A 13,335-nucleotide genomic window follows, 5' to 3' on the forward strand; every position below is an offset into this window, starting at 1 on the left:
ATAATGTATATCAACTAAACTTACACACTTTCTATTAAGGTCAAATTGAGAGACTGCTCCCTGCAAGTGACTTTCTATATTTAGATACGAGGAAAAATTATTTCTGCACTCAACTTCTGGGCGCCAGGCGCTATTCGAGGGGCCGAGAATACGGTGGTGGCTAAGATAGTTAGGCTGAATAGACAGAAGCTCTGTTCCCACAGAGCTTACATTTTAGTGGTAACAGATAAGACATTAAATAAGAAAATAGAGAGGGCTGGCCACATGGCCTAGTGGTTAAGCTCGGTGCACTCCACTTCAGCAGCCCGCATTTCATTCCCAGGTGTGGAACTACACTTTTCAGCGGCCATGCTATGACAGTGACCCACATACAAAACAGAGGAAGATCGGCACATAAGTTAGCTCAGGGAGAATCCTCCTCAGGCAAAAAAAAAAAAAAGGCCATACATACATACACATTTTCAGACTAATTAAAAAAAGAAGAAAAAGGGGAATACAATAAGGAATGACCTGGTGAAAGAGGCTGCTTTGGGCGGGTGGTGGGGAAGGCCCACCTGATAAGGTTTTACTGAGCTGAGACCTATATGACAAGAAGGGGCACATCACAGGAGGGTCTGGACACAGCATTCTCCAGCCTGATGGGGCAGCAGTGCAAAGGTCCTAAGGCAGAAACAAATTGGACGTGTTCAAGGAACCCCAAAAGAGGGTGAATGCACCAGTTCAGAGCCAAACCTTGGGAAGTTGTGCAAGTATCCACCTGACTCTTTGAGCCTTTACCAATGCTTGAGAAGAGCATGTCCAGGCTGGCCCACTGGTTCCAGGAGGATGAAAGACACATGAGGTGCAGAGCCAACCAAGTCCAACCCACATGAGCCAACTCCCAAGCAGCCCGCACAGCCCAGAGAATAAATAATGGTCATTCTAAGCCAGGGTTTGGCAAATGTCTCCTGTAAAGGGCCAAACAGTAAACATCTTAGGCTCTGCAGGCCACTCGGTTTCTCGTACAACTACTCAGTTCTGTCGTTCTAATGGGAAAGCAGCCATAGACACTAGTAAACGAATGAACACGGCTATGTTCCAATAAAACTTTATTTATGAACACTGTTATTCAAAATTCATGTAATTTTCATGTGTTATGAAATATTATTCTTTTTAATTTTTTAAAGCCACTTAAAAATCTAGAAACCATTCTTAGACTGTGCCGTAGAAAAACAGATGTAATGTGCTCCTCCTGTTTCAAGCCAGCAAATTTGGGGGCAGTTTGCTACGGAATATTTTTGTAGAAATAATTACATGATATACAGTGGATACACGATACAGCCTGCTCAAAGAAGTGGGCAGGCCTGGCACATTTAGGATCTTATACACAGACCATTGGAAGGAGTCTAGATTTTCTACTATGTACAATGGGTATGATGTAAGCTGATTCACATTTTTAAAAATATGTTCTGGGGGGCTGGCCTGGTGGCACAGTGGTTAAGTTTAGCGCACTCCACTTTGGTGGCCCAGGTTCACAGGTTCGGATCTTGGATGTGGACCCACACCATGTATCAAGCCATGCTATGGCAGCATACCACGTACAAAAGAGAGGAAGACTGGCACAGATGTTAGCTCAGGGCCACTCTTCCTCACCAAAAAGGAAAAAAATAACCCCACTCTGGTTGCAATGTGGAGAATAGACTGTAATGCAGCAACAGTGGTGAGAGATCATGATAGCTTATACTTGTATTTGCATAACAGAAGTACCACATATTTCTTGTTAAATGCTTGGAGCAGAGGCTCTCAAACTTGTTGGTCTCAGGACTCCTTTATACTCTTAAAAATTATTTAAGATTCTAAGGAGCTTTTTTTTCAAATGTGGGTTATACCTATTGATATTCACCATATTAAAATTAAAACAGGAGGGACGGGCCTGGTGGCGCAGTAGTTAAGTTCGCACGTCTGCTTCTCAGTGGCCCAGGGTTCGCTGGTTCAGATCCTGGGTGTGGACATGGCACTGCTTGCCAAAAGCCATGCTGTGATAGGCATCCCACGTATAAAGTAGAAGAAGATGGGCATGGATGTTAGCTCAGGGCCAGTCTTCCTCAGCAAAAAGAGGAGAATTGGCAGTAGTTAGCTCAAGACTAATCTTCCTCAAGAAAAAAAATAAATAAAACAGGAAAATTTTAAATATTTGTTCATTTATGAAGAAATAAACCCACTACATGTTAACATAAATATTTTAAGGAAAAAATACATTTTCCCAACCAAAAAAAAATTTAGCAAGAAGAGTGACACTGTTTTTAACTTCTGCAAATTTCTTTACTATCTGGCTTAAACTGGACATCTGGAGTATCTGTCTGTTCTGCATTCAATCTGTTAGAATGCCACGTGTCCTGTAGGCCTCTGAAAACTCTGCTGTACTCTCATACAAGAATGAAAGTAAACATGCAAATAATGTCTTAGTATGATTACAAAAATACTTTTGACCTTGAGGATTGCTAGAACGGGTCCCCATGCCACACTTTGAAAACTGCTGGCTTAGAGAAACAGCTTACTTTTAAAGATTTTATTTTTCCTTTTTCTCACCAAAGCCCCTCAGTACATAGTTGTATATTACTATTGTGGGTCCTTCTAGTTGTGGCATGTGGGACGCCGCCTCAGCATGGCCTGATGAGCAGTGCCATGTCCACACCTAGGATCCAAACCAGCGAAACCCTGGGCCACCGAAGCAGAGCGTGAACTTAACCACTCAGCCACGGGGCCGGCCCCTTCGGCTGACTTTTAAATGCTACAGCCTCAGTGATTTTGAAAGTACTCTGATGTAAGTTACTCTACCTCACATACTATACAGCAAGGATAATTTTAAACTAAAGAGACTTGCCCGAAGTCAAGCAATGAGTCAGCAATAGATAATGCCAGTTTCCGAAAGCAAACACATCTTTCTTTCAGGCCTTTGTACAATTATGAAAATCAGTATTCAGAGCCTGCCGACACTGAAGCATTGCCCTCCATGTGGTATTGTCACTTGGATTCCTACCACACCCCACAGTCTCCTGCTACCAGTTCTCTTCCACCTGCAATTCATCCTCCAACTTACCTCTAGAGCAACTGTTCCACACACAGACTAACTCATCACTCCCTTGCTTACAATCATTTGAATGGTCTCCACTGTCTTCAGGATGAATCCAAATTCCTTAGCATCACTCAACAGACAAGTCCTAAAGTGGCCGCTGTCCGCATCTCCAGCTCCAAGCATCGGTGTGTGCAGCAGCCCTTCAGAACTACTTTTGTTCCCAGAAGGGGGAAGTGCCTCTCCTTTCCATACCGCTACCTGGATGGCATCCTGAACTTCAAAGGGGTGGGGGGCTCCCCTTTCTTCCGTCAGCCATCTCCTTCAAGGTCAAGCTCAGATGTCACCCTGGCTGAGAAACTTTGCCTGACACCCATGCCTATCTCTTCGACTTAATTTATCATGATGCATTTAAGACTGTCTCTTTGCTCGTCCATCTCCCTGTCTGGAGAGTGAGTTGCTCAAGAGCAGAAAGAAACTGAACCATCTTTGTGTCTCTAGTAAGCAACAGAGTACCTGGCCCAGAGTAAATGCCTCCATAAACCTCTGCCGAATAAACAACTTCTGAAAATTTGGAATCAAGCAGAGAGAGGAATGAAGTTAATGAAATGTGGTAATGAAGGGGGGGGAAAAAGGTACACCAAGCGGAAAGATAAACTAGAACCTAAAGGAAAAAAGAATTTTAGGAAGCAATTTTAAAGTGGGCGATACGGTTTTTAGTCTGATCACAGAACGTATTTGGCTGTCCCTGCACGAGTGTGCCTTGGTAACATTTTTGAAAGATCACTTCTTTTTCTTGCTTAATTTAGTGCATGTATGAATCACAAACAGGCTGACTAATCACCTGCTAAACAGACTGCATGTGGATCACGAGACTGGAACAATCACTCTAAAGGACAGCAGAAATTTAAAAAGATACAGCGTGAATATATATAACCTATTACAAGCTACACTTGTTACATTTTAGAGGGAACTAGAAAGGAAGCCTGCATACTTTAAAGGTGCAGGCTGTATTAAATCAATAAAGCACTGCTCCCTCTGCTTTCATACCAACCATAATAGAGCACACTCAGGTAGAGAAATCATTGTGAACTTTTCGGCTCTGTCTCTAAGGAAAGATTAACATACTCTTCAGTGACCTCAGGCATCGGCCCAGAAAGGAGGTCTCCTCTGCTGCCTTCATGAGCATCGTGGCCAAGGGGAGAACAGTCCCGGGACAGGACACGACGCAGTTAATTAGCATTAAGGAACGCCTTGCACCAGGCACTATGCGAGGTGCCTTAAATACGTCAGACATCTCACTTCAGCCACCTTTCCTCACCAGGCTCAATCAGAAGCAGTGGGCAAAAATAAATTTTTATAAGTATTCACTCAACAAATATTCACTGAGCTCCTACAGTTAGGGCCTGGGAGAGCCAATGAACTTGTCTATCTTGCTCACTTTGTATCCCAACATATCAGCGAAGTGTCTGGCACATAATGGAACATAAAGAACAGATGATTTTGCCTCCTAAATCTCTCGGATCTGACCACTTCTCTTCACGTGCCCTTCCACCAGCCTAGCCCAAGGCCCTTGACTAACTGCCCCACAGCCATTCTTGCTCCCTCTAATTCAGGGTTTCTCAACTTTGGCACTATTGACCTTTAGGGTCTGATAACTCTTTTTTGCGGGGGCTGTCCTGCGCATTGTAGGAAGTTCAGCAGCATTGTGGCCTCTATCCCTGAGATGCCAGTACATAACCTTGAGTGGTATCCCATTGTTCTCAGGACAAAGACCTAAAGCCTAAACACCTAATCTACCACGTGCTGGGAACAGGGCACCACCAATGGCACCAGTCTCCCCTAGATCCGCACTTTCTCTTGCTCTCCACCCCTCAGCCACATGAGCCTTTTTTCACCTTCCCAAATGTACCCCAATTTCAAGACTTTCACACTGTTTCCAGGGCCTGAGCACTACTGACACTTTGGGCTGGATCTTTGTTGTGGGGTGCTGTCCCGTGCATTGTAGGATGTTTAACAGAATATCTGGCCTCTAGCCACTAAATGCCAGTAGCACCAACCCCAGATGTGACAACCCAAAATGTCTCCAGACATTGCCAAATGCCTCTGGGGGACAAAATCACCCCCACTTGAGAACCAATCGCCTAGAGTAGACTTGCCCTCCTCTGTCCTCTGCCTCAGTAGTCTGACCCTTCAAAGTTGAGCTAAACTGCACCTCGAAAGCCTCTCCTGCCCCAGCCACCAGATAAGACCAGACACTGCTCGTCTCTTGCACAACACCCTCTCCTTTGGAGCATTTCTCACAATTGTAATTAAGTAGCATTTAATGTCTGACTGTACAACCAGAATACAAACTCCTCTGGAGAAACACATCTGCTTTGTTCACTGCTGTATGCCCAGAGGCCTGGCACAGGGCTCGACAAATATTTACTAACTGAATGAATGACTCAAGTGCTCTGCTGGGGCACCAGGACTCCAAGATAAGAAAGATAATGTCTTTGTGCTCAGGATGCTGAGTACAGGAACGGCAAATACATTTCATCTCCTGGGCAAGCTCAATTAACTGCACTGAGAAGCTGTGCAGGTAGAAACAAAAGTTTCTTCTGAAGCACCAAAACACCAGATATCACACTCCAAAGTGCAGTGTTAATCAAGATGTGAAGTTTCCTATGGAGAGGATTGAAAAACCAAAACACAGTAGAAAGGTCCAGAGGAGGGTTTTTGGAAGCTGCTGGGATCCTGTGAATCCTGCTCCACCTCGTCTACAGGCGAGGGGGGAAATCTCTTTCCCATTACCTCAAGCCCTGGAAAAGGGCTCAAGGGATCACCAAGAGAGCTCACTTTGGGTCCATCCAATTGGGTGGACACCACATCTGTCTCACACTGAGAAATATAAAGTGCTGGCCGGCTAACTGCTCTGAGGACAAGGGGGAGGTTGCCGCTATGCTGGAATCAGCATACACAGCCCACACTTTGAACTATGGGGTCCAGGACACGCTCGAAGCACTCAAGAGAAAACTCCAACACCTGCAAATCTCAGCGAGCTCCAGCACCTGTTTAGGAAGGACTTGCTACCCGCATTTCCTTTCCTTCTTCCAGGTGCTCCAACCCAGGAGGTGTCACGACAGGTTACAGAGGAAAAAGCGGAGCTTCAGATGAGGAAAGAGAGAAGCAGCCCACGGCACCCAAACTCCCCTCCTTGACTGCAGGCTTTCAGCTGGAGCACGCCTGAGCGGGGGAGGCAGGAAGCTTCAACTTCCAACAGGCTCAGCGTTCTGTTCTGACGTCAGACTGAAGGCTTTAATTTTGAATTGACGTTATGTTTTGTAATCTGAAGTGACCTCAGGACTTTTTATTACCTAGGTGTGACAGGAGAAGGCTTAGGCCCACCAGAGTTTTCATCCGGAGGCAGAGGCAGAGCTAACCTTACAAGCTGATACAAAGGGCCAGTACCATGATGAATGAGCACCCTCTGTCATTGGGCGGGGGGGCGGTGGCAGGTACGTGCTGCAGACAGCTAGAAGGAAGTGTGGATCTGAAGCTTGTTGTCAAAGCAGCTGGAGATCAGGGAGTCACAAAAGTCTGGAGGGGGTCTGAAACATGACATCTCCCACATATAAGAAGAGAGGCCGAGGAGCCAAGCCTGGGGAATCCCAGCATTTATGACTGAGAAGGAACAGTGAGTGGGCAGGGAGAAAAGGGAGGGTGGTGTCCCTGAAGAAGAGGGAGTGAGAACTTCCAAACTCACGGAGTGCCAGGGGCTACCAAAGGTCAGGTTAAGTCTTTTCCCTCACAATATGCCAAATTTCATTAACAAGATAAACGACATTTAGACCCCAAGAGTAAGTGAAACCAAATACAATTATCCAATCACCACATTAAAGATACATATTGAAATATTTATGAGAGCACATGAACTGTGTCTAAGAAAACTCCTATGAATACACCCACCCAAGAATACAAGTTTCACAGATTAAGAGTAATTAACAAGATATTAAAAATGGATAGAATCCACTTTTACACCCTCTAGAACAAGGTGAAGGACTAACAGCTATCAATCATCATGTCAATGTCAAGGCCAATGAAAGGAAATGGGTTTTGACTCAGACAGTGTCTAGGACATCTGTTGCTCAGGCCCTTTTGATAACAGCCTTGTAATTTTCCTCAGGGGAACCTCTCTCGTCCACGTGGTTCAGTTGAGCCTGAGCCCTCCCACAACTCTAGCTCTGGGGATGATCCAAGTGGTTAATAAGGGCACTCATTCCCCGGGAGGCAAGCCACCCCAGGTCTAGCTGGCACCAATGAGAAACAGAAGGTCTCTATTTGCTGAGGTTATGAAACTGGCGGACTAGAAGCTTGAGCTGCTGGCAGCAATCTTAGCTCCCATATGGGGAGAGCCTGCCTGAGAACTAAACCAAGAGAACTGGAGAACAGGGACAAAAAGAGAGCCCTGATGACATCATTTGAGCACTTTGATCCAACCCCACCAGGAGTTTCACCTTATATTTTTCAAAGACACAAGCAAAAAACCTACCTTTTCTTCTTAAGCCAGGTCTGGGGGGGTGTTCTGTCACTTGCAACCAAGTGCTGCTGACTAATACCAGCAGCAATTTTAAACCAATAATAAATCAAAAAGAAAAGCTCCTGCCTCCTTGTAAAAGTCTCACCTTCCTCTAGGATGTTTCAACCCATAATTTTCTTCCCTCCCTCTGATTTTCTAAGCAATTACTGTGTGCCTACTCAGGCATTCAATTACTCACTCCCTTCTATTGTTACTCATATGTACATCATGGCTTTAATTTAACTAGACAAAGATCACCAAGGATGAACTAGAATTCTTTCTATCTCTGATGACAGCTTCTATCATACGAAAAAAAACAGACCAATCACGTCTGAGAAATGAAAGGTAACTACAGATGGTATGCATCAGAGTAGAAAACATACCTTTACTGGAAAGGAGCTTTAAGGGATGTTGGTTAAGATCATGCCAATTCATTCAGTCATCCATCCGTCAAGTATTTATTTGGCACCTACTGGGGACCAAGCACTTTTTAGGTGCTAAGAATATATTTTTAACAATGAAAGGTTTCCCACCCACAAAAGACACCAATGTAAAACAGAGTGGCAGGAGGCAGCTGGGAATAAGTTTGGGAACCACTGAGGATCAGAGTTTATGTTGGAGCTCAAACCAGGCCAGAGGCTGTCTCCCAACTCTTAGGCCAGGTCTCTGGCTTCACCTATTACCTGCCTTGGCAAAGAAGACACTCAAAACAGAAAATTGGAATTGGGGGAGGGAAGTGTTATAAAAACATTTAATTTTCCTTTAAGTCAAGCCAAGTACTTTCTGGAGAACCCTTGGGAACTATGATCAAACAAAAGCAGAGCTGGATCCTAACCCATTGGGAAGGCCCTCAGGATGGGGACTAATGGCCGTGACTAAAGTGTATTGCGTTGGGGTGCGGGTGGCAGGGAGGAGCTTGTCTATTGTAAACCATTTGACTTGGGTGAGTCATGTGACCTCTGGGAGCCTCAGTTTCTTCATCTACAAATGAGGACACTAGACTGACCATGCTCTTATAATCCTTTTTTAGCTCAGAAACTTTTAATTTTATTTTATTTATTTTTTTTTTTTTAAAGATTTTATTCTTTTCCTTTTTCTCCCCAAAGCCCCCCAGTACATAGTTGTGTATTCTTCGGTGTGGGTTCTTCTAGTTGTGGCATGTGGGACGCTGCCTCAGCGTGGTCTGATGAGCAGTGCCATGTCCGCGCCCAGGACTCGAACCAACAAAACACTGGGCCGCCTGCAGCGGAGCGCGCGAACTTAACCACTCGGCCACAGGGCCAGCCCCAGAAACTTTTAATTTTAAATATTTGTCCTCTGTTGACATGATGTAGACTTTAAAACACTTGCCTTTAAAACATCTGCCCAGCGAGTGAACTAATCAAATACAAACATGGTAACTAATTTCTTTCTTGAACTTGGCCCAGTATGAGAAACTGGTCACCAAGGCAAAAATAACTTGAGCTGGGCCCAGTTTTCAATCTTCTTTTTCACTGAACAATATCTCACTAATCCAAAATGGAGGTAGAGGCCAATGAGCTAAAGGGAGCCAGGAGGGCAGGGGGCAGTGACTACCCGGTATGGGGAGATTCTATCTGAACTTATCAGATTTCCTCATTGCAGTTAATTTTGAATATTTGTTTCCATACTTAGTGCATGTAAGGAAGTGATATATTTTATATACACACCCCACACACACAAGCACACAGATACACACATACACACAAACCAATGATCTACAATCCTGAAATCCAAACTCTCAACAGTGAAGATCTTTTCATATCTTATTTGGCAGCAAAACTTGACCTGACCTGAACTCACTTGGTGGCAAAACTTAAATTGACTTGAAGTTATTTATAGTCTTTATGTTCCTCACATATGTTCCTGTGTGAACAGTCATATATTTCACTGTAAAAGATACTGATGTTTAATTATAAGGTAATTCAGAAGTTCCAGAAGTTTCGGATAAGGGATTGTGGATTTGAACATAAATGGCTCAACTAAATAATGATGGCCCTGAAATAATAAATTTTTACTTCAAAAGCAAGTGTTTTAAAGTCTACATCATGTCAACAGAGGACAAATATTTAAAATTAAAAGTTTCTGAGCTAAAAAAGGATTATAAGAGCATGGCCAATCTAGTGTCCTCATTTGTAGATGAAGAAACTGAGGCTCCCAGAGGTCACATGACTCACCCAAGTCAAATGGTTTACAATAGACAAGCTCCTCCCTGCCACCCGCACCCCAACGCAATACACTTTAGTCACGGCCATTAGTCCCCATCCTGAGGGCCTTCCCAATGGGTTAGGATCCAGCTCTGCTTTTGTTTGATCATAGTTCCCAAGGGTTCTCCAGAAAGTACTTGGCTTGACTTAAAGGAAAATTAAATGTTTTTATAACACTTCCCTCCCCCAATTCCCAATTTTCTTTCTCAAAATTTGGATGAGCATACAAATAGCTTATCAAAACGTAGCAGCCAATGCCACTTATACTGAGAGGAGGAAAAAGATACTAAGGAATTCTCAGCTAACAATGATCTTCTCAGTCCTTTTATTCATTGCAATTAGTAAAGTTATTAACAAGTTGGTAATATTAACTGTATGATGCAAGTATTCTATTTCAAGAGTTTATTTCAAAATAAGGACTAAAGGCATAAAATAGTTGGTAATAATAATACCAGCAGTAGTTACTATCATTTAATGAGAGTCTGTTAGGTGCAAGGAACCCTGCAAGGTGCTAATCCTCACCATCAGCTCTGCAAGGAAAGTATTCTTGCCTCCATTTTAAAGATGAGGAAGCTGACGGTTCAGAGAGGTTAAGTGTCCTTTCTAAGATCATACAAAGGACAGCCCAGGCTGTTTGAGAGACCACAAAGAGATGTGCTTAAGAGTACCTCTCTGGAGATATAACTGCCTTGGTTTGAAACCCAGCTCTGCCATGAACTAGCTGGATTAACTTGTGCAAGTGCCTCAGTTTCATCACCTGTAAAATGGGGAGAACAATAGTACCCATCTCCCAAGCGTGATGTTGTGAGGATTAAATGAGTTAATATATGTAAAGCAGTTAAGCGAGTGCCTGGCAGCTGGTAAGCCCTATGCATTAGCTATTGTCATGATCATTAATACTGGCACCAGCATTCAAACCCAGATCTGCCTAATCTTGCGGCTCCTCTTTTCCACCGTGCTGTAGAAATCAACTACAGGCAACAAATTAGTGGCATGGAGCCAGGTATCTCCACCTCCTGTGCCACCTGTTGGCATTCTTGCCCTCGCATTTCTTCTGTCTGTTCCAAACTAAGACCTGTGGCCACGTCAAGATTGACAAATGTCTTTCTTTTGGTAAATAAATAACCAGGCGTGGAATACATGAAATGAAAAATTCCAACAACTGAAGCCTTTAAGTCAGCTTCACACTGCAGGGGTGTGAAACAGCTAACCTAAAATTACTCAAGCCCACAAAAAACTTCTTTCAGCAATGAGACACTTAGCTATGCATGGATGCATTCACTATATTATGTTGCAACACATGAAACACAGAACAGCAGGTGGTATAATATTATCTACATATTCCACACTTACAAGTCCGGGGCACTTTCTCACCCTTACTTTTAAGACTCACTTTATTCTAGCTCCTAGAACCAAGAACTACTAAAAGCGTACACTTAGAAATCATGCCATACAATTTATTCATTCATTAAACAAATATTTAGACTGCACACTCTGGCAGGACCCGGCGCTGTGCTTGGGCCAGGGGTACAGTAAACAGACAACACCCTCTCTTATGGAGCTTACAATCCAGCACGGGTACAGACTTCAAGCAAATGTATACCGTGGCATTTCTAAAACCCATCCTGTTAATTTGAAAACCTTTACAACCGCCTACAAAAAATTTTAAAAAATTAAAACAAGGAGATAGATTTCAAACAACTTGAAATATAGCTTTTCTCCCAGTCGCTATAGACGCAATTTTTAAAGTGGTGTTCTCTTGTCTCTGCACACGTTTATGATTAAAAAAACCATATTAGGCTGTCAATACTGACACAACTATCCAACCTAAATCAAAGAGGTATTTTATTTAAGACAATGTTGAAAGTATACATCCAGAGGGGCACAAAATCTATTAAACCTGGGTGCTTCCACCCTCCCAAACCTGTTGCTTGGCCCCTCTTAAGAGTTAACCGTCTAACGAAACCACTTTACTGTATATTAACTAAAAGCAGATCAAGAAAGGCCAGGCTTGTGTGATCTGGGGTCTAAATTACTAGCATATCACATGACACACAGGGCTTGTGCTGGCTCCCAAGAGGTCCGGTGCCCTTGTCCTGGTCACATGACGGGGCCCTAGCCTCAGCTGATCTCAGGACAGGGAAAAGTGTCTGCAACTGCCAAGCAATCTCTCTTATCAGCGTGTGCACTTCTACCAATAGATCCTCTATGGACTAAGTGAGGATGTACAGCTGTCCCAAATAACACAGCAAAAGTGAAAAAAAAAGAAAATCCCCTTTCACACATAAGTCCTTTAAATTTTGGGCCAATACACTCTCCCCACTGCAAATTCGCATGCAAAGAAACACAGACCTCTTGGACAAAAGTTTTGAAAATGGAGAAGGAACGGGATTAAGAAGATAAAGCGCCTCTGTCAAGGTGAAAAGATTAGGAGGGGGACACCTGAGGAGGAAAACTGTAGGAGCGCCAGGGAATGAGAGTTTAGGAAGGGGAAGAGACATAAAGCCTAGGTCCCGGCAGGGGCTTCGCGGAGGAGAACAAGGCCTGAGGGGGAAAGTCAAATGACTTGGGGACCCTGTAGAAGGCACCTGGAGGGAAAGGGAACCTGCAGAACGAGGGCCTATGCCCCCAAACCGTCGGAAGCATGAGATCTCGACCCCAGGGACTGAAAGCGGGGCCCGGGGAGGAGATCGAGCTCTCGGCGCCCCCAGGGCAAGGCCGGGCTCTGTACCTGTCCCCGGGCTGCAGGGAGGATGCTGAGGCAGGACAGAAGCGCGCCAGGGCTCGGGGCGCCCCGCGGCTCGGCGAGGACAGGGGCTCAGGGCGCCGCGGGGTCGTACGGGCTCCCGGCGCCCGCACCGGGGCCCGCGCGCCGCTACTCACCTCTCCGAACTGGAAGGCGGACACGATGGTGACAACGACGCCCACGAAACAGACGTAGAGCCCATACCTGTGGGACAGGCAGGTATAGGTCTGTCGCTGTAAGAGCTTGAGCAGCATCACCCCGGCCGCCGCCACGCCACGCCCCGAGGAGCCGGAGCCGCCGGCGCCGCCGCCGCAACACGCCGCCGATCAGCGGCCCCGGCCGGGCCGCCGCGCTCAGCTCACAGCCTCCGGCCGCCGCGCATTGCAGCCCCGGGGACCGACGCCGCTCGGCTCCGCGCCGCGGCCGCCGCTTCCGGGAGCCGGGAACCCACGCCCTCCGCGCGGCGGAGGCGGACCCGCGGCCCACGAGGCGGCCAGCGCCGCCTGGGTCTGGCCCAAGAGGCGGTGGCGGCGGCGGCGGCGGCGCCGCCAGCGCCACCTGGAGGGCGGAGGGGCGGAGGGCAGGCGCACGCCCTCCCCGTCTGCGCGTGCGCGGCGGGCCGTCGGGCTCGGCTCGGATCCGCGGACTTGGTTGCGCAGGCCGCAGACGGCGCTAAGATGCTGTAAACCCTTCTGTGCACAAAACCCTTTCTGCGCGGACAATAATTGGGAAACTATGATTTCTCACCGCG

General features: G+C 45.8%; 1 protein-coding gene across 2 annotated transcripts in view; it reads right to left on the reverse strand.

The window, feature by feature from the left end:
- GNPTAB (N-acetylglucosamine-1-phosphate transferase subunits alpha and beta) overlaps positions 1-13,116 on the reverse strand; it is a 76,525-nt gene extending 63,409 nt beyond the window's left edge. The window contains exon 1 of one of the 2 annotated variants that reach the window (XM_014736772.3): positions 12,722-13,116. In XM_014736772.3, the coding sequence (XP_014592258.3) occupies positions 12,722-12,838 (117 nt within the window). In that variant the 5' untranslated portion in view covers positions 12,839-13,116. The remainder of the gene's footprint in view (positions 1-12,721) is intronic. The other variant, XM_070254341.1, reaches the window with a different exon arrangement.
- Between the last annotated feature and the right edge of the window lie 219 nt (positions 13,117-13,335).

The sequence above is a fragment of the Equus caballus genome, chromosome 28 (assembly GCF_041296265.1).
Source record: "Equus caballus isolate H_3958 breed thoroughbred chromosome 28, TB-T2T, whole genome shotgun sequence".
NCBI lineage: Eukaryota > Metazoa > Chordata > Mammalia > Perissodactyla > Equidae > Equus > Equus caballus.